This window comes from Tasmannia lanceolata, unplaced genomic scaffold, assembly GCF_043159265.1.
Source record: "Tasmannia lanceolata isolate RefF3 unplaced genomic scaffold, GAP_Taslan_0.1 ptg000018l, whole genome shotgun sequence".
NCBI lineage: Eukaryota > Viridiplantae > Streptophyta > Magnoliopsida > Canellales > Winteraceae > Tasmannia > Tasmannia lanceolata.
In genome coordinates this window covers 15,622,498-15,642,792 of record NW_027518695.1, presented here as the reverse complement: position 1 = coordinate 15,642,792, position 20,295 = coordinate 15,622,498, and the positions used below count along the sequence as shown (strand labels likewise).

The window sequence follows — 20,295 nt, the reverse complement described above, 5'->3', positions numbered from 1 at the left end:
GTTTGGTTGCCAGTAAAAATTTTGTCCTAGGAAGTTTCAGTAAAATTTTGGTACCGGTTCCCTTGTTTGGTTCCCTTTTAGCACTAGAATTTTTTTAATCCCACTCTTATAATGATTGCTTGTGTGGTGAATTTTTTATCCCACTCTCAACCAAAACAAAGTTTTTTTTTTCCCCACCATAGTCCGGTCAACCAAACATGAGATATTTATTTTACCGGGATACTTCTAGGACTGTTTTTTCTCCCACCAATCTCCTTGGATTTTTTTTTCTCCCACATAAATCCCAGGAACCGAAAAAACCCGGCAACCAAACAGTTAGAAAGGAGTTACTATTTTATCAACACACGCCCACCACAGATTATAAAAGCTCGTGAATCTCCACCTACCGTCACATGCAAGACAAGCTCATAAAAAACAAAAGTAAAAAAAAGTAAGAAAGAGAGTTAAGCCCCATGCTTTGCCTCTACAACCTTCATCTCTTCTTTCTAATGGCTCTCCTCTCGTCCTTTTCCTCTTCTTCTTCTTCTTCTTCATCATCATCATCATCTTTTTTTGTTGCTAGAGGTTGTATCGGCATTCTACTTGTGTGTCTACTTCTCTTTGAAGCCCACCTAGCTTCATCTGTTGTTCTGATGAAGAACCACCAACATCACCAATACAAGAGAACACCACTCTTTCAAACCACCAACCAAACAACATGTAATTTGTTTACTGGGAGTTGGGTTAGAGACGATTCGTACCCATTGTATCAGTCCAACTGCCCGATTATCGACCCCGAATTCAATTGTCAAATGTATGGAAGGCCTGATTCTGATTACGAGAGATATCGATGGCAGCCAACTAATTGTAACCTCCCTAGGTACTTTTTTCTATTTATCCATCATCTTCCTAACCTCATTGTTTAGTCTCTTCTTCATTAATTTGCTTGTTTGTTATTTGGCAGGTTTGATGAGCTTTCTTTTTTGATGAGAATGAGAGGAAGAACAGTAATGTTCGTTGGGGATTCTCTTGGCCGGAATCAATGGCAGTCGCTGATTTGCATGCTTAGTTCCGGAGTTGTGCAATCACAGACCCAACTAATTAGAGGAGATCCTCTCTCTGTCTTCAAGTTCTTGGTAAGTGCATTATTGATTGTTTAAGACTTCAATTGGTCATTCATTGGCTCTTCCGAGTCGATCCTGTTCTGGCACATGTGAGTCAGTAAAAAACTAATTAAAAATAAAAATGAAAATACCCAATAAAAATTGAATGGAATTAGTCCCTGTTGGAAGCATAGTTGATTAAATGGCACCCACTCTACCTATTTGTTTTAGATTATGACAACCGATTGTGGAGTCCCCAACCGTTTGTTGGACTCAAATTATGACAACCGGTTGGGGGCTCCACAATCAGTTGTCATAATCTAAAACAAATAGGGCCAGCTTAGGCCTTATTCATTTAAGATTATCCCAATCGATTGTGAGTCCAAAACGGAATTATTGGATCCAAAATTAAATGTAATTTTGGGTCTAATAATTTGTTGTGGACTGACAATCGGTGGTCATAATCTTAAACAAACAACGACTTCATCTTTTGGAGTAATTGGCTGTTTCACATGTATAGAGCTATATTGTCTCGTGTCAGTCTTGGGTTCAAAACCCAACAACACCTTAATATTAAAAATTCACGTGAATAGCCAATCCAAAAAAAAAAGGAAGGGCGAGGGGTTATTAGGGGCCGTTTGGATAGGCGGATTTTATAATCTTGGATTTCCTCAAAATTGTACATGGGAGGTTATTAGGCGAAAGAGACCAGCCGTCGTTTTCTGATTTCTCACCCTTCTTTACAAGCAGGAGAGTAGGAGATCGTCCCATGTTTCCAGGTTTTAGAAATCTCATGATGGGGATCGTCCCATGTTTCCATGTTTTAGAAATCTCAAGATGGGGGAGAGATTTCTAAAACATGGATTTCTTACTTAATGTTAACTTACCAACTTCTCCAATAGCTTAAGCTGTTGGAGAAAGGCATTATTTATCTTTTATACTTTAACACTTAAAATCCAAGAAACGTTGTTAGGACAGCATGCGGCAGCCTGATCATGAACCCTCTTTTACACTGTTTTCAAACTAAAACCTGGATTCTAAAATCCGTAAACCCTCTTTTACATTGTTTTCAAACTAAAACTTGGATTCTAAAATCCGTGTATCCAAACAGCCCTGCTTTTGGAGTAATTGGTTGTTTCACAGTCCATTATATTAGTTTAGTCACCCAAAAAAAAATCCTTCCAATAATTGAGCTTGCAATAAATTTTGTTATAGGATTATGATGTCTCCGTTTCTTTTTACCGAGCTCCCTACCTTGTGGATATCGATACCAGCCAAGGGAAGAGGATTTTGAGATTGGACGACATATCAGTGAACGCCGACGCATGGAGAGGTGTCGACATTTTATCGTTCAATTCCGGGCACTGGTGGACTCACACTGGATCACTACAAGGGTAAGATCTGCTAGTATGAAATTAGTAAAATTTGGAAACCATGTTGTGTAGACAATTGATTAATATGTTAGAAATGGTGAATTGCAGGTGGGATTATATGGAAATAGGAGGGAATTATTATACAGATGTGGATAGGCTTTCGGCATTTGAAAGAGGGATGACAACATGGGCCAATTGGGTGGATAGGAATGTGGACAGAACTAACACAAGGGTCTTCTTCCAAGCCATCTCTCCTACACATTACAAGTAAGAAAAGCCTCTCTCTCTCTCTCTCTCTCTCTCCTGCAATAGTACAAGAGCCTTTTTGGCCATAGGGTCATCAATGGGAGGGCCCATTCATCTCTTGATACCGTCAAAATGCACGTGAACATACGGTAGAGCTTATGAGAGCCATGATTTGTGATGGTCCACAAGCTAAATTGTCGTCTAGTCTTTAACCCATGGCATCAATAATTGTAAAGTATTTACTCATGGCATCAGTAATTGGAAAGAGACAACAACCTAAATTATGAGAAAAACGACTCGTTTTCAACCATAATCCCTTTTAAAAAAAAGACTCGACTCTGTTTTATTACTCTGTTTTACTACTCTGTTTTGTGGGATTTGCTAGGCAATTTCGCCCAATGTCATTTCGTGGCAGGCTTTTGTATGTGTCACAGCAACACGTGTTGAGTTTTTGACAGATTTTGTCTTATTCAATTAATTCATCTGAGGGGCTGTTCTATCTTGCAAAAGCCAACTGCAAAATAGCATTACGCGAAATTGCCTAGCAAATCCCTTGTTTTATTTAAAATTGTTAAAAGCACTGATTATGTATTTTAGACTTTATATTAGGGATGCAACTTGGGTTGGGTCCGGTAGAGCTTTTTCTAAAAAATGAATAGGAATCAACCCGACCTGATTTTAAGGTAAAAGCTCAACCTGAATTCCCAAAAATCGAGCCGAGTTGCAACCCTACTTTATATGATAAGTGGGCATGGAAAAACATAATGACGGTACCCCTTTGATATTTGATTCAACAGCAGCTCACTTTTTGAGAAGCTGCTGTTGGATCAAATATCAAGGTGGTACTTCCATTGTGTTTGTACGCCCACTCATCATATAATTTCTCTTATGTATTTGAGTTTTTATATGGTGTAAGCCTGTATAGTCTTGTATTTTTCAAAAAGTACTACAAACCTTACACCATAGGATGACCCGAACCGTCCATTTAATAGTTTGTGCTTAAAAACTGTGAACTTTTTTTCAAGTTTGCAATCTCTTTTTCAATTTAACTAACCACCATTTTTAACTGATGATAGAAGACTGAGGGCACGTCTGGCTGCCAGGAAATGTTTTTCCTGACATGTTTTTCATGACAAATCGCCATCTCCAAGTGTAAATTGGAGAGAAATCATGAAACAAAATCCCAGTGAAGGAAAGATGCAAAAAATCCGGTAATTGAAACTCAAAACCGAATCAATCCTTTCCTGGTTTTTAGCAACTTCTCAACGCCAACAAACTTAACCCACTCAAGTGTAGTATATATGTCCGGTCATGGCTTGCTATTTTTGAGATTTATCAGTAAGAAATACACTTACACACTTGTTTATTATTGACAACAGCCCCGGCGAATGGAGTGCACCAGTATCAAAGAATTGCTATGGCGAGACGGAACCAGTGAGCAGTTTTAGCTTCTCGGGCAGCTACCCTGATCAGATGAAGGTGATGCAGACTGTGTTAACAGGGATGAGCAACCCCACTTATTTGTTAGACATAACTATGCTTTCAGAGATGAGGAAAGATGGCCATCCCTCAGTCTACAGTGGAGATATCAGCCCTGAACAGAGAGCCAACCCTGATAGATCATCAGATTGTAGTCATTGGTGTTTACCTGGTCTACCCGATACTTGGAATCAGCTCTTTTACACTGCCCTCTTCTATTAATTTTGTTCTTTTCTTCCTTCTTGTTTAGTTCCTCTATTTATTTTCATAGGATTTGATTTGGGATACCCTATTTGTATATCTTACATGTCTCTCTAGTCTATTCCCAGTTCTTATTTTCTATTTTCGTCTCTATTATCTCAATGGAGTTGAATACACCAAGATGTCTATAGCAACTATTTAGTGTTAATGAAAAGGTTGTAGGGGATGATGAATTTTTGGTGGAGATGTGAATGAAATGATGTTTCAAGGCGTGTTATAACGTCGCTTTTCTTAAGAAAATATTCGCCCTCACCATATACAGGAAAAAAAAACTTTCAAAGAAGAAAATGATGGATTGAATATTGATTATATCAACAAATCAATGTGTCAAATCAAGAAAATTAAAGAATTAAGATCTAAATTGAAAGTACATGATGATAGAATTAACTGGATAAAAAAGAAATCATCTTTTCAATCATATGAAATTAGACCCAAGAAAATGCAAAAACCTTAAATTGATCATTTCTTTTATATCCATTTAGATTTAGGGCTTCAAACTAAATTGGTTAAATAACTTTTAAAATTTTATGAAATGGAAATATTGAATTGAAAACCATTCAAGAAAAAGTTGAAATAGCCCAAGGTTTCAACCTCAAAGGAAAATCGTGGAAATCCTTGGAAATTTGATAGCTTTCAAACCCCTCTAAAATTATCAAATTGAATCAAATAGTAGGCGTCAGACTTTTTCATATTATTGTGATTATACAACAAAGGGAGAGCTTTTCTCATGTATTTTTAAACCACATTTTTGTTACGTGCCTAGATGGGTCCCACTATAGTAGAATAAATTAGTTTGAATTTAGGATATGTCAGATCTTTGAAGATCTGTTTATTGGATGGCTTGTACGATAGATTAGGCACGTAGGGTGGATTAAGTAACTAGAATTTATTTGGATACTAGCAAAGATTGGATTAGTCTTTATTTAGTTATTTCCATTGTTATCATAAGATCTTTCTATGTTTATCCCTTGAGTGTTTTATTTAAACACTCATTTGCTTTTCTATAATTTAATGAAGAAATAATCTTAAAAATTGTGTATTTTTGCACAAAGGAGGATTGATCCTTCCCTCGAAGTGGATCAAGAGGCTGATCTTCCCTCTAAGAAGATCAATCACGTCACGAACCATTTGGGTTCGTAACATTTGGTATCAGAGCAGTTCGATTTGGCCTCGTGCCGAAGAAAATCGAAGAAATAATGGATCGATGGGAGGAGGAGACAAGAGAGTTCAAAAGGCAACTTGCGTTTATAAATGCCAATTTCAACAAGATGGCATTATCACTTGACGTGAAAATAGAAGAACCTTCATGTCTGCAGATGCTAATGGAAGAGTTCAACGAGAGCGCTGTCAAGAAGGCTTGCACAGTGAAAAAGAAAAGGCGAAATAGAAAAAGAGGAGAAAAGAAGAAAAGAAGAAAAGAGAAAGAAAGCAGATAAAAGAAAAAGTGGAGAAGCCACAACAGAAAGTCGTCTTTGATTTTCAATGTAGTCGAGTTCGACAAGTTCACCATCGAAAAATCCGCCGTTCCTCTCAAACCGTTCAACACCATCAAGAAGATCCTCATCCTCGATCTTCCATGTATCAAAATTATGAACATTTCAAGAAAACATGGCAAAAGAGCTTTGATAAACAACACGACGAAATCCATTTGAAGATGGAGCTGCTGCGACTCTTGGCGATGACATGTGAAATGATGATTAATTGCAAGACGAAGAGAAGAAGAAAGAGAGCGAGAAAAAAGAAGAGAAGAGACAATATTTTTGGAAAGTCCTGCTCAAAATCTCATTTTTCACCAGCTGTCGAATGTATACTCCCCAACCTTGAGGACAAGGTTGATTTCAAGACAGGTGGAATGTTACGTGCCTAGATGGGTCCCACTATAGTAGAATAAATTAGTTTGGATTTAGGATATGTCAGATCTTTGAAGATCTTTATTGGATTGCTTGTACGATAGATTAGGCAAGTAGGGTGGATTAAGTAACTAGAATTTATTTGGATACTAACAAAGATTGGATTAGTCTTTATTTAGTTATTTCCATTGTTATCATAAGATCTTTCTATGTTTATCCCTTGAGTGTTTTATTTAAACACTCATTTGCTTTTCTATAATTTAATGAAGAAATAATCTTAAAAATTGTGTATTTTTGCACAAAGGAGGATTGATCCTTCCCTCGAAGTGGATCAAGAGGCTGATCTTCCCTCTAAGAAGATCAATCATGTTATGAAACAATTTTTTTGAAAATTCATGATATTTGAAAAACTATCACACCCCACATATTTGTTTATGTCAAAGGGGGAGAGAAGTTTAATGGTTTAGAATTACTTTTGCAATTCGTTTTATAAATATTGTTTTAATCAAGCAAAGACTAAGGGGAGCACTTTTTGTTTTAAACAAATCATTTTATAATGCTTTTTTAACCAGTAGAGCCTAGTTTTTTTTTTCTTTTTTCGGAAGCTCCTAAAAGAACTGATTTTGACATTGTGCACCAATTTGTTCAGCTGAGATATAATTTGGAGGGATTACCTAAGGTTTGTGATGTTTCTTCAAAGCAAATACTCCTGCTCATACATTGAGTTGATTTATGTGTGATTAATGACTGGCTCAAAACACTTGTGGGCAAATGGGTTTTGCTTGATTGGAAAGTGTGGACGCCTGCAACATATGTTGGCAAAGCCTTTTCCAATTGAAACCTAACACCATAGGACCTGTAAAGAGAATTTTGTTGAACAGAGAGTTCAGAACCTTGTGCAACAGTTCTTCTTTCTTTGTTTCGAGAATTGAGAAGTAAACCAAATGTGCCTTGGCCTCATATGGAGCAATAATGGATTCAAATATTTCTGAACTCAGAAGTTGAATTGGACAGTTACAAGTGAGCATGAATGTTTTTGTGAAGTTTTGTTCTTCACAAACATGCTCCTGTATTGCCACATTGCATTGTGATGTAAGCCAGCAAGTTGGAGTGTGGTTTAGCATCGAATATTTGTGTTTTCTTATTATATGAATGCTATGTCACTGTTTATGCTTCTGTTGTAGCCTAGGGTGTGAATCATTGTTCAGAGAGTTGTGACTTGGTTGAATATCCTAGTTACTGAGTTTAAAGTCAGCCACAAAACCCTACTCGAGAGCCCCATATGAGTTGGGAATTGCACAGATTGTAAAGGTGTTATGAGTCATACAGTCCACTGCCATTGATGAGGAACTCCCTAGAATTAAGAGCATTTAGATTCCAATCCAGAAGAGAACCTAATCAGTTTGTTCCCAATGACCCAAGTTCAGAAATCTGAACATTGTGAGCCCATCCCAGCCACCAAAAATTCATACCAATAGCGACCTTGCTTTGTCCGTGTGGTCTGATTTCCTACTTACAATTGCATATTAAGGCAATTTCACTAAGTGGAAACTCCAATATCAGTTAGCTGAATCTAACTGAGCTGATCCTGTTAGTCACTGAATCTAGTCTACGTTACATTGGTTATAATGGTGCTGGTTGCTGGATGTGTGATTCCTACTGCCATCTTATTCATTCTAGAGTCGAATTAAGGCCATTTAATCCTGAAATTTTCTGAATCCAAAACTCAGTTATGGGAGTGAGAGTTATTCAATTAATAACTGCAGCATAATTGCATAGAGTTCTGCTCCACAGGTCATGTAGCACAGAGATATGTAGGTGGTCAGCATTCCCCTTGACATTCAGATGAGCTTAAGGCAGCTAGAAGTTTAGAGCGGAGAGTACTTAGTGATAGCTTGACCAAGTTACAAGAGATACTTGCCATTACTTGAAGAACCATCAGGTGGGAGCTTGGAGCTTGTTGGGTGGAACATGTACAAAAACAGGAAACTTCAAGTAATGATTCTAGGAGCAGTGGGGAAGACACTAAGTTCGAACCAGCTGTTAAAGGATTGGGCCAGAAATTTGAAGAGTGTCAAATCTGATACAGGGAACAGAGATTCTCTCACTGTCAGTTTGTATATCTAGGAATAAGCAGATTCACTAAAACTAAGGGCCTGTTTGTTTTAGATTATGACAACCGATTGTGGAGTCCCCAACCGATTATTGGACTCAAACTTATTGGATTCATCATCACTCATAAAGAATCCGGTTTTTCATGGCAAAAGTAAGCACATAAGGATCAAGTACCATTTCATTTGAGAGATGGTCAAAGATGGGAATTATCAACGTTCGTTTTTGTAAAACTGAAGTTACGGATATTTTTACAAAGGCATTGAAGTCCGATACATTCATCAAGATGAAGACAAAACTTGACATGGTAATGGTCTAGCTTAAGGGGGCTGTTGGAAATATAAGCTTGACCACTTGAGTATTGGACTACCCATTGTCTTGAAACTTGTTACTTACATGGATCTTGCCAAGCAACCATTAATATTCTACATTGGAACTCTACTACATTTTGAGCTTGCAGCATTGACTTCACCACGTTGGAAATCTATTTTTCTGAGCGTTAATGTTCTAGGGACTTAGTTTCTGGTTTTGAAATTGTGTAGGACATCTGCTTTACATTTGTTAGTGTGTTAACAAGATGAAGACAAAACTCGACATGGTAATGGTCTAGCTTAAGGGGGGCTGTTGGAAATATAAGCTTGACCACTTGAGTATTGGATTACCCATTGTCTTGAAACTTGTTACTTGCATGGATCTTGCAAAGCAACCATTAATATTTCTACATTGGAACTCTACTACATTGTGAGCTTGCAGCATTGACTTCACCACATTGGAAACCTATTTTTCTGAGAGTTAATGTTCTAGGGACATAGTTTCTTGTTTTGAAATTGTGTAGGACATTTGCTTCACATTTGTTAGTGTGTTAGCAGTAGCTTAGGTAAGCTAAATATTGTTAAGAATTGTTAATCTCGGATTTGAAGTTTATCATTTACTTTAGGCCTTGTATCTTCTTCATTTGTAAGCCATTTTAATTAAATTTAAAGTCTCTTGACTAGTGTAACAACTTGGGCTTCTTTCATTGTGTGTTTGGCATTAAGTGAACAATTTTCTTCTCTTGGATCTCATTGTCTCCCTCCATCTTGTTGGTTTCATTCAAACATTTCTCCATTCCATGAATATTTACATACATGGCATCCCTTGTTGAAATAGTTTGTTTTCTAGCAGAGAGGAGAACATTACAAAGTTGCATAAATAATGAGGTCAACATGAACTTGGTACTGATTTCATTCATAAGAATCTTCATATAAATATCACAACAAGCTTTCTACAAGTATCAATTCAAGTGATAAGTTTTATCCGGGTAGAGAGATAGGCATGTGGCAACTCAAATCTGCTCAGATGGAGTCCTTGCTTTGAGCTTAATTGGAAGACCAATGGATGGATAGGGCATGGGTTGATGTGTGATCTGTTCATCTGGAATCACTTGAGACCACTCGAAGTTAGTCACTAGGTGATGAATGATGGTGAGTGCTTCGACCCTTGCAAATTCATTGCCTAAGCACATTCGCGGTCCTGCTCCAAAAGGAATGTGCGCAAAGGGAGGGACTGGCTTTGATGGATTTTGAAATGACATGAAAGTGATTGGATGAGTATGTGCCTCGTGTCATTTGGAACATTAACTCAAAGTATGTGTTATTTTGTGATAGGGGAAATTATATGATGCCCGACCTTGAAAATGAAGGGCGGAGAGAGAGAAAACCTCTCTCCCTTGATTTTTAATCCAAGGAAAGCCCCGTTTTTTACTTTTCCTTGGTTCAAAAACCAAGGCAACAGGTTTTGTCTCCTTCCGCCCTTTACATTTTCACGGTCGGGCATCATATAATTTCTCTTGTGATAGTACATAAAGTATTTGTATAGGTTAGGTAACTTAGTTTCGTTAGGAATAACTTAACACATTTTTTTTTAATTAACTCTTTCCCAGTTTATCTCATAAATGCTTTATATAAGAACTGATTTTGGTCAATGTAATTGAAATAGCCCACAAATTTCTTTTTGTAAAAAATGTTTTAGATAGGGGTATTCTTGTAAAAAGTCTAAGCTAGGATTAGGGCTTCATAATCAGTAGTATAAATATTAATGGCCTCTCATGTCTCATTTTCAGAGGTTTCTCTCCAAACTATTCCGTAGTCAATGATCCTATAGTTTGAGGGGAAATTTAAGGATGTTATGCATGTTTGTTTAAATTTGGTAAATAAAAATTTAATTGTCATGAAAATTGAAGTTGTAATTGTAGTCTTGTGGGTGATTTAGGATGTACTGAAAAGAAAAATTCTTTCTATGTTTGCTAAAGTTCGTTTTGTTAGGTTAGTTTTTCCAATTCTGAAACAAAGTTCTACATAGGTTGTGTTATCTAAAAGTCTCATGGGAACTGCAAAGTGAGTACTATGTGTTTAAAGATCATAGGGAGTTTTTTTATGTCTATATATGTTGTCAATTTGTATAGACAAAGAAAGGGGGCAAGAAGTATAAAGAACTACATTCTATAGACTATCCCAGCTTAGGGTAGAACTAAGTCACTAACCCTTAAAAGCTAGCGTTTAAGGGGAGGTGCCCAAGTCCTGGTCCACATCTATTATGTGGGAACTTTGCTTTCATGTAAAACCCCCAAAACTACAGTCATGAAGTATATTTTGTGTATGATGTTGAGAATGAAAATACCTGCCATCCCTTTGGGATGTCATAGCCACCAAAGCTTGTATCTTTAACTGCTTTTCTGAAGCTACCAAATACCGGAGGGATGAGCCTCATCAATTCTTGTGCAACTCTCCATGTGTATCTCATCTTCTGCACTTCATTTCATTTAAGCCTTCCTTGTGGTCCTTTTCTTTCCCTCAGGATTTCCATATGCTCTGGTAAAACAAAAATGTAGAGTCCATCAAAGATACTATTAGTTAATCTTTCAAAAAAAGAAGAAGATACTATTAGTTATGTTTTGACTAGTATAGACCATTTAGTACTTTTTAAAAACTGATAACCCATAAAAGAATGCAACCCAAGGGTAGACTTCAAAAATTTATAAATAAGGGGAAACTCCAAATAGGATGGTCAACTACCTAGACTAATGACTAACAAGTAAAAAAGGGGGAAGATTCCTAAGAAGATACCACAAAGGGTGCCTTTGGATTGCTGGAATCAGGGGCTGAATTGCTATCCTATTTTTAAATACGGATTCTGATTCAGGCAAACCAATCTCACCCAAATGAATGCACAAACAAATAAAACAGCACTATTAAGTAATTAACAATGTCCTGCTCGGGGCTTAAGATGTGATGCCATTTATTCGTAAAATGCTCGAAGATATGAGAAATATTAGCCCAACTAATTTACAAGGTGAAAAATGGGGTGGAAGCAAAAGAGGTAATCAAAATAATAAATACAACTAGCTGGGTGCAATTTGTTACCTTGCACAATTTTATGGTAAATGTTTGGGTCTCTAGCCAGCTTCCAAACCATCAAACTCAAGAGAATTGCTAGTATCGTGACTCGCAATCATTAATTTAATGATATTATCTATAATCTCTTCATCAGTAATTGGCTCCTGATTCCCGTCTTTCAGTGAGATTAAGCAAGAAATTACATCACTCGTGGTTTCCTCCTCGCAATGATCGGAACCATCCGCTTTATGATTCTTGAACGTGCTCGGAGAGCACGCCAAAAGATAGTTCCTGGGATATTTAGGGGAATGGACCACACTCCTTTGAAGGCTAGGGAGAAATCCTTAAATAAGGCCTCTTTGGTGGGTTCATCATATGTTCCAAGTAGTAGAGTGCATGAAACATTGAATGTTAGATTTTTCAAAAGAGCTACTGCTTCAGTGGTTTCTTTCCCTTTGATTTCTTTTAGCAACCAGGTTTTAACCAAATCATCCATAATACCTATGTATTCCTGTAGGTTTTCTGGTTTTAGGAATCTCATCATTGCGCTCTTCACTACTTTATACCTGCAATGAGAAATTAGATTAAAGATTGATTAGTTTTTCTAAGCTTAATCTCATCCTGGCCCCACAAATGCCCCATAAATTGATCTGATAAGACGAATCTAATGTTCAAAGTTAATGCCCGTTCTAGGACTCTCTACTATCTTGGAAATATGAAGTTTGAACATATGTTTTCCTAGCAACCCTTATTACTTTCTGATGTCATGGAAGTTCCCTGAGAGTCTAAAAGACTGCCTTGGAAATTTCTAGTTTAGTGAATGAGTATGTCTAGGAAATGAGCAAGCCTTGTAGATGATAAGTTTGGGAAATATCTTCGACTAAGAAATGATAAGTCATGCCTAGAAAATGATAAGTCCAAGTCTATGAAATGACTATGCCTAGGGAATGTTATGTTTAGGAAATGTTGCTATACTAGGATTTCGTATGTGAAGTCTATATAAAGTGTTGTAAGCCTACATTTGATGATCAAGTGAAAAAAGAAAAGAAATAGAAAATTTCATAATTTCAGTTTTCTCTTTCCCCTTCCTTGAGCTATGCACTTACAACTCCTCTCACTAACCACTTGCTCAGATGATCCTGACCGTTCGATTTGTGGACGGCGGGAATATGGAAAAGTGCATCTTGGAAATCATTATGAGTTCAATTAGAAAAAAAATGTCAACATGATCAGATACCTATTTCCGATGAGTTCGAAAATGTTCTGTTTTCCACCAATCTTTGATATTGATGGGGGCTGTTTAGCTGCAAGGACTCCATCATCTGTACTGAATACAAATTTGTTTGCTTCTAGACCAGTGACAACCACAGTGGGGGAGCCCATGAGGGAGGTCTTGAACACACTGCCATGTTTAACAACCCTCTCAGTTATCCATGCAGTGCCTCTATCATCTCTCTGAGCCTTCAAAAAGCTCCATGACTCTCCTATTATTGGATACCCTAGAGATCCTCCAGGGAGTTTTTTCTCTCTATAGTCCCTCCTAAGAACATTGAGAATGTAAAGGGAAGAAATCAAAACAAATGCAACAGTGGAAGTCAAAGAGGTCCCCAGTAAGGAGAATTCAAAAAATCCTGGCATGATTGATCGAGGGATAGTGATTGTAGTATTGTAGCTAATCAAGTTGGTTAATCTCCTCCTCTATATAGTGAGAAATGTACATAAGAGGGCGGAAATGTCATTTGCCAATATATAAATTTAGAGAGATAGAGAAAGAGAGATGTGATAATCAAACACCAAAGAAAGACAAGGATTCAATGAGAGTACAAACTGTGAACATGTTTCTTTAAGATTCCATTGCTATTGTTTTACTTCCTAATAGTTTATTTTTATTCTTGTTCATGTTCTTTTTTACTATCAAGAAGAGTAGCTTCTTTTCCCCTGTTTTATTCTCATTTGTTGGGTAAGGTAGAATTGATCCAGTCACCTTTGCCCTGTTTGTGTTGGAATTTGGGAACCGCGTGAGTCCAAATCTAATGATTGGACTCAAAATTAAACACATATTTTAGTCTAATATTCAGTTTTGGACTTACAATCTATTCTCCAAATCCAAAACAAACAGGGCCAACAAAAAACATGGTCTTAGTGTTGTCATCCTTATGTCCGAACTCCATGGAGGCGAGGCTTGTTGAAACGCCCACGCCCAAGGGTGTTTTCGTCAATAAACCTCTGTGGGCAAGATGGGAGTTTAAGAAGGGTAAGGTTGTCACTTCACACTAAATCTAGAGCTTTATTCTCATTTGTTGGGTAACGTGGAAAAGTAAAAAGCAGGCGCAAAAGCGGAGTATAGAGATATGGCACATATGTCTGTTGAATTGTTCTAGTTGAGATCTATCAGGGATGGGCTTCCTCATCTTCAGCATCACTATAATGTGATAGTAAGGTAGCGGTCAATATTGCTTCGAATCAAGTCTTTCGTGAGAAGACAACTCACATTGAGGTGGATTGCCACTTCATTTGTGAGAAGATTCAAAAAGGGAAAATATGTACTGTTTTCACCGGATCGGGCAGATCACGAGATTAGGCAGCTGGCATATTTGCCAAACCATTAGGTAGAGTGAAGTTAAATGATATATGTGCCAAGCAGGGGATGTATGACATATACACTCCTGCTTGAGGCGCAGTGTTAAACGAAGCAGTGTAATTACATTCCTGATTAGGGGTATTTTAGACATTGTACATGTAATCATAGTGACACATATATATTTATATGTATATTACATGTTATGAGAGAGAGAACAATTCCACTCTCTCTTCTCTGCTTTCTAAATTTTCTCTTCTCTTTTCATTTCTTTTTTCTCTCTTCTCCTTCTCTACAATGGAGTTGAGAATACGGCGAACATACTTAAATGGGTCATTTTGCAAGGATGCATCATTCCATGTTTCCCAGCATTGAGATCATTCTAACTAGACCCTTACACAAAAATTCAAAGTACTGGGTCTTATTTATCTTATCATTATATTTAATAGACATTAGATTACACTGAAAATAGAATTTAGCATATGATCTCTACCCATAGTTTCTATGATTTTTAGCAGGAAAACAAGGCTCTTAAAGCTAAAAATTTAAAAGATTATGATATGGAATCCAACTCAAACATACCTTCCTTCACTGTAATCGGTCATGCTGACATAAGTTGTACGTATGTCCTAGTACGATGTATCCCCCTAGTGGTGAGATAGCATTGGTTGATGCTTCAACTGGGGAAGGAATTGGGGGGTAGGGGTGCAGCTTGGGTCGGGTTCAACCCGAACCCGACGGGTTCAACCCGAATTTGGGTTGGGTCAGATTTAGCTTTTCGCAAATCAGGCTGGGTTAGGGTTGGAAAAAATCAACCCGAATTGGAAAACGGGTTGGGTCGGGTTAGGGTGTCGGGCAACCCGACCCGAATTGGAAATTTCAAATTCCCATTTAGTAGTGATGTTAATTGCAACATATACATCTGAAGAAGTTTTGTATGTCTTTTTCTTTTTTAACATTGAAATAGTCTCCACAGTCCACAATGGACGGTTTGGATAATCCTATGGTGCGGGCCATACCATACTTTAATAAAGTGAGGAGTGTGATCATCAAAATATAGTAATGCGGATAACATTTCCCTTTGTCAATTGTTTTGGATTTTGATAACCGATTGTGAGTCAAAAACTGTTTATTGGTGACTCACTATTGGTTCTCAAAATCCAAAACAACCCGGCTTGAGTTGAGGTGGTCAACTGTTGGTACCATATCAAATCGACCCAACCCAACCCGAATTGGAAATCGGGTTGGGTCGGGTTGAGGAAATTACAAATCGGGTTGGGTCGGGTTGGACCCAACCCGACCCGAGTTGCACCCCTTGGGGGGAGCCCCACCTACTTGTCGCCCTCAGAATGTGTCGGTGCCTCCCTCCGATTCCTCCCCATCACTCATTAATAGATCAAATCTAACAGTGGTCTCATGGATGCTTAGTGAAGGTCCCAAAACCTTACAACAATTCCCCTGATCACCAGACAGTGTGTAGCCATGAAGGTACAATTGAATTTAGTTTTCTAAATGTGGGCCTACACCCACAATCAAAAGAAAGGAAAAAAAGAAAGACTTGAAGCAAAAGAGAGCTGAGATTCGATTCTTTGTCCATAACTCCATGATTCCTAGTGCTCCATATGCTCATCAAATCAACACACAGTTCATAAAGGTAAATAAGAGAAGTTATAAAGTTATATATAAATTTAAAGTAACAAAAGTGAAGTGAGGTGGAGGATATAAGAAAGAGCAGAAAAGTGCTTGCTAACTCATTTTTTTCAAAATATTATGCACTTATTTGTGACTATAATGAGACCCTTTGGTGATTGGGCCCACAATCAGCATAATCTGGACTGTTCATTAGAAGGGTCCCACCATGAAGATGTGCTTTTGGCCTAAAGATTGTTTGAGTTTCTATTTTAAAATCAAATTACAGTGATCAGAATTCAGAGTGTGCCCATTCACACTTATCTCGTGTAGAAGCTTCTCAAAAAATCATTCCCTACAATAATTGATCCTTTCTTTGTAGGTACAAAATTAAACAAGTTGATGTGATATTATTAAATGAAAGAAAACGATGGAGAACTGTTTGAAAGTAGTGTGGCAACATACTTCAATCTTTTGAGTTTTGAGTCAGCTTCCTTAACCAAATTAAGGCCGGCCTGCTTGGATTGGAGGAATTTTCATGAAAAGTATGGAAACAAAAAACCTTTGCAGATTTCCTTGCTTCTCCATTTTTTTTTTTTTTACTACAGATGAAAAGGTAATTTGAACTCCCCCCCTCCGTTTAAGTTTTATTTACAGGGACCTTAAATTTATAACGATATCCTGCTAAATAACTCATAGCCACATCATTCCTCTATTAATCATGCACATGAAAAAAAAAATCCTAGGAAAATTTTTTTCACAAGAAAACATGCCTAAATTATATTAATAACTTTTATGTTTTAAGCACTCTTAATTTTTAAATCTTTTTTTAAGCAGTGATTACAATGCTGTATTAAGCAGTTGGGAAAAATATGAAAAGGTACATCGACTCAGATTTTTTTAGACAAACTGAAATAATTAAAAGGGGGTAAGGTGAGAGGGGACCATAGTTAGCAAAACGTGATTCGGCAAAAGAAAAAAAAAATACTAAAAAACGGAACAAAAAAAAACACATGTAAAATTTTATCATTTACAAAATATAGCTGGGGCAAAGTTGAAAAGTTGGCCAAAAACACGTTTAATACTTTTAAAGAGCATTTTAAATGTTTTCCGAGTTTTTTGTTATAAAAGTTCTAAACGAAGTATTACATAGCAAACCAATAAAACGGCATTTTGCTAACTATGTGAGAGACACTTAGGCTCTATTCACTTCTTTTCCCTGGTGTTGTTTTCCCTGGAAAGCAGCCTTTTTTTTCCCTAACAAGACCTTGACAAGACAGAATTTCTGTGTTCACTTCTTTTCCAGGAAAAAATATTATCAGATGTGTAATTTCTTATTTAAAAGTTGAAAATGACGTGGAAATTGACTTTTTTCCTGTTACTCGAGATTTGGTTTCCGATTAAATATATTAGAAAGAGGCTTTCCAAGAAAAACGAAACATTTTCCTTGACAGTTTCCTTAGATTCCTTTTCCTTCTGCCACCTTTCCTTTCCTTTCCTTTCCTTTCCGGGGAAAAGAAGTGAACAGAGCCTTAAATAAACAAAAAGGAGACAAAGAAAATGGCAATTTTTACGATTTCTTAATGAAATTGTTGCCGTGGATAAATTGTGCTCTTAGCATCAATAAGGGAAAACGACAAGATTTAAAGCTTGAGATATAGGGATGAGAGGTGGAAAAGAGGAAATGATAGGGTGTTAAAGTCTTTCTTAACCATGTAGGAGTTTGTCACAGCCATCCAATCAGGATCAGAAAATAAAAATTAAGTGGGGCCCAAGTGAAGAAACAAAACACACACACACAGAAAAATATATATTTATATATGTGGGAAAATGATATATTTCCCCCCTTTTTTCCCGGGCCACCCTGTCTTTGTGTAAAAGAGTAGTCATAGAAGAGGGTGGCCCAGGGAAGAAATCAGGGGCGAACTTATAACTTTCTTATCTATATTTCTATTAAATATTCATGGTGTGGATTGCACCAGCGTTGTAAAAAACCCATAATATATCTCTATACTTTAATAGTGGATTCAATTATTTTGAGATTATACTAAATTAACACATTTATGAAGTGAGGATATGCACTACATTATTCAAAAGGAAAATGATATTTCCACCCCCTTTTCTTATAGCATTTCGACCCACTCTGTCTTTTCTTTATTTTCAGGAAAAACAAACGAGGATAGAGAAATGCAATCAATTTCAGGAAAACTGTTTCTCTTGTCAAAAAAATGGAAGCAGAATTTGTTTTAGGCCCATTTTACATCTAAGAAGCAAACAAGGGATGTAAATGCTAGGTAAGAAGGTGGAAATATTATGTCACTGTTCAAAAAAAATAAGATTTTCTATGCTTCATCATCCCATCTATGAACACCTAAACAACCTTGAGGAGAAAAAAGAAATCCAGAGAGAGAGAGAGAGAGAGAGAGAGAGTATTTTCTTCAGTGCCATGCTTAAACTTTTACCTCTCAAAGTTCACAACTTCTCAACATAACAATACAATGAAAAAAATATATAAAAAAAAACTCTCCATTCACAACACCGAAACTTCTATTCCACAAAACAAACCTCTACAAAATTTCCATTAAACCCAACAACCATTAGTCTGCCTCTTCGGCAACGTCGATCTCCCCACGCCTTCCATCGGACCCATTTTCCGGTGACCGATCTCCGGCCTCCACATCCGCAGCACTCGGTGTGGGCCGTTCCAGCAGCGAATGCCGGCAAGTTGGACAAGATGAGTGGGACATAAGCCATGTGTCTATACATCTCATGTGGAACTCATGGTTGCACTTGGGTAGGACCCTCACCTTCTCTCCATCCACAAATTCTCCTAGGCATATAGGGCAATCCATCGCCGGAATGTTTGATCCAGACCCATATACCGCCACGGGAATCTGACGCAACACTCGCTTCTTAAGCCCGGTCGCGGCGAGTCTAGTGGTGGCCTCCTCTGGGGTCTCAAAGGCCATCCTACGCCCGCATCTAAGTGCACATCTAACAATTGAGTTTAATCCTAGCACACATATAAGTGCACATAGTAAGGCTGCAAGGATGATCACCATGTTGGTGTCAAAGTTTGTCTCACTACTGTTGGATCCATGTGGCTTGCTCCCATTGTTTGGTGTTGGTGCGAGGAGTAGGCGATGTGTAGACACCATTGAGCCAATCACTAAGAACCAATTTGTGAATTTGGCTTTGTTTCGAAATTTTGTTACACCCCACGAAGAGCGAAAGGCAAATTCAAGCTATATGTCTCTTAGTTTCTTTGGTGAATTGAGACTCTTCCCTCTAAGTTTCGTTGCACCCCATGATCGGTGGAGATCCAATCGGTGAACTTGAGTGATTTGTCTTTGAATTTCATTCGCTGAGGCCGGCGAACTGGGAATTGAGTGGCTAATTCTAGCTATTTGTGTTGAATTTCAAGGAAGGGCCGGAGAGAGATGAGAAACCAACTCTCATCTACTAATCTAGACTTTCCTTGTCTTTGCTTTCAATTTTTGGTGTCACTTCTGTTGTTTTTTGAAGGGTAAGAATGGAGAATTCTAACGGATTGATTTCTTGCGTAGAGGGAGAAGATGGGTGAGGAGGGAGAAAGGGGAACAAATAAAAAAAAGGTAGCAGTTGTGTTTTTCCTTTTCTTGGGTTCTTCTTGATCTCTTTCTATTAAAGGGAAAGAAGGGTCTCTTGAGCTAGAAATGTTGTAATGATTCTTGGTAGATAAAGACAGTGAAAGAGCATCTTCTAGGTCATTTGGATAAGCAAGAGAAAGGGTAGAGATGAAGAGGGGTTTATTGTAAAAGAATCCGGGACCGTCAACCCCGAATTCAGGCTTATTGATGGGAATTCTACTCTAAACTTGACAGAAAATTAACTCAAAACAAGACCAGAAAAAGAGATGAAGAAGATGATGATCTGATGGTTGAGAGAGAGAGAGTTAAAATTCAGCCTTACCTGATATTTTTTCGTGGTCGAAATTCAGTGAAACCGACAATCGAAAGTCGTGTTGTCGTGATCTTCTTCTCAAGAGGGAGACTCCTGTGGTTCAGAGGAAGAGGAAAGATTAATATCTCCTTAGAGTTTGGAACTGTTTCATGGCAAGAGTGACAGAAGCCTTAGGGAGAGTAAAGGGGATTGGGATACACAAAAGAAGGGATAGAAAGTGAAAACAAGATTTGGGTATGGTGTCCTTAACTTTCTTTATTATTGGACGATATGACACAACAGTTAGCTTTAAAACCAAAAAAGAAAGGGTGCAATAGAATTTTCATCCTAGTACCTGATCCCCTCCTAATCATGATTAGAGTTTGAAAT

General features: G+C 37.5%; 2 protein-coding genes and 1 pseudogene across 3 annotated transcripts; 1 reads left to right on the top strand and 2 right to left on the bottom strand.

Moving 5' to 3' along the window:
* The first annotated feature begins 396 nt into the window (after positions 1 to 396).
* On the top strand, positions 397 to 4,625 carry LOC143851500 (protein PMR5-like). Its single transcript, XM_077360958.1, has 5 exons — positions 397 to 859; positions 944 to 1,115; positions 2,298 to 2,476; positions 2,564 to 2,722; positions 4,081 to 4,625. Exons 1-5 carry the CDS (start codon positions 453 to 455, stop codon positions 4,400 to 4,402), a joined length of 1,239 nt encoding a protein of 412 aa, XP_077217073.1. The 5' UTR covers positions 397 to 452; the 3' UTR covers positions 4,403 to 4,625.
* A 4,980-nt stretch (positions 4,626 to 9,605) lies between these two features.
* On the bottom strand, positions 9,606 to 13,415 carry LOC143850092 (taxadiene 5-alpha hydroxylase-like; annotated as a pseudogene). Its single transcript, XR_013235958.1, has 4 exons — positions 13,015 to 13,415; positions 11,805 to 12,343; positions 11,062 to 11,252; positions 9,606 to 9,952 (listed from the first exon to the last, which is right to left on the bottom strand). The product of XR_013235958.1 is annotated as a taxadiene 5-alpha hydroxylase-like (transcript).
* Positions 13,416 to 18,416: 5,001 nt separating this feature from the next.
* On the bottom strand, positions 18,417 to 20,211 carry LOC143851080 (RING-H2 finger protein ATL74-like). Its single transcript, XM_077360400.1, has one exon. It carries the CDS (start codon positions 19,140 to 19,142, stop codon positions 18,582 to 18,584), a length of 561 nt encoding a protein of 186 aa, XP_077216515.1. The 5' UTR covers positions 19,143 to 20,211; the 3' UTR covers positions 18,417 to 18,581.
* Positions 20,212 to 20,295: the final 84 nt, after the last annotated feature.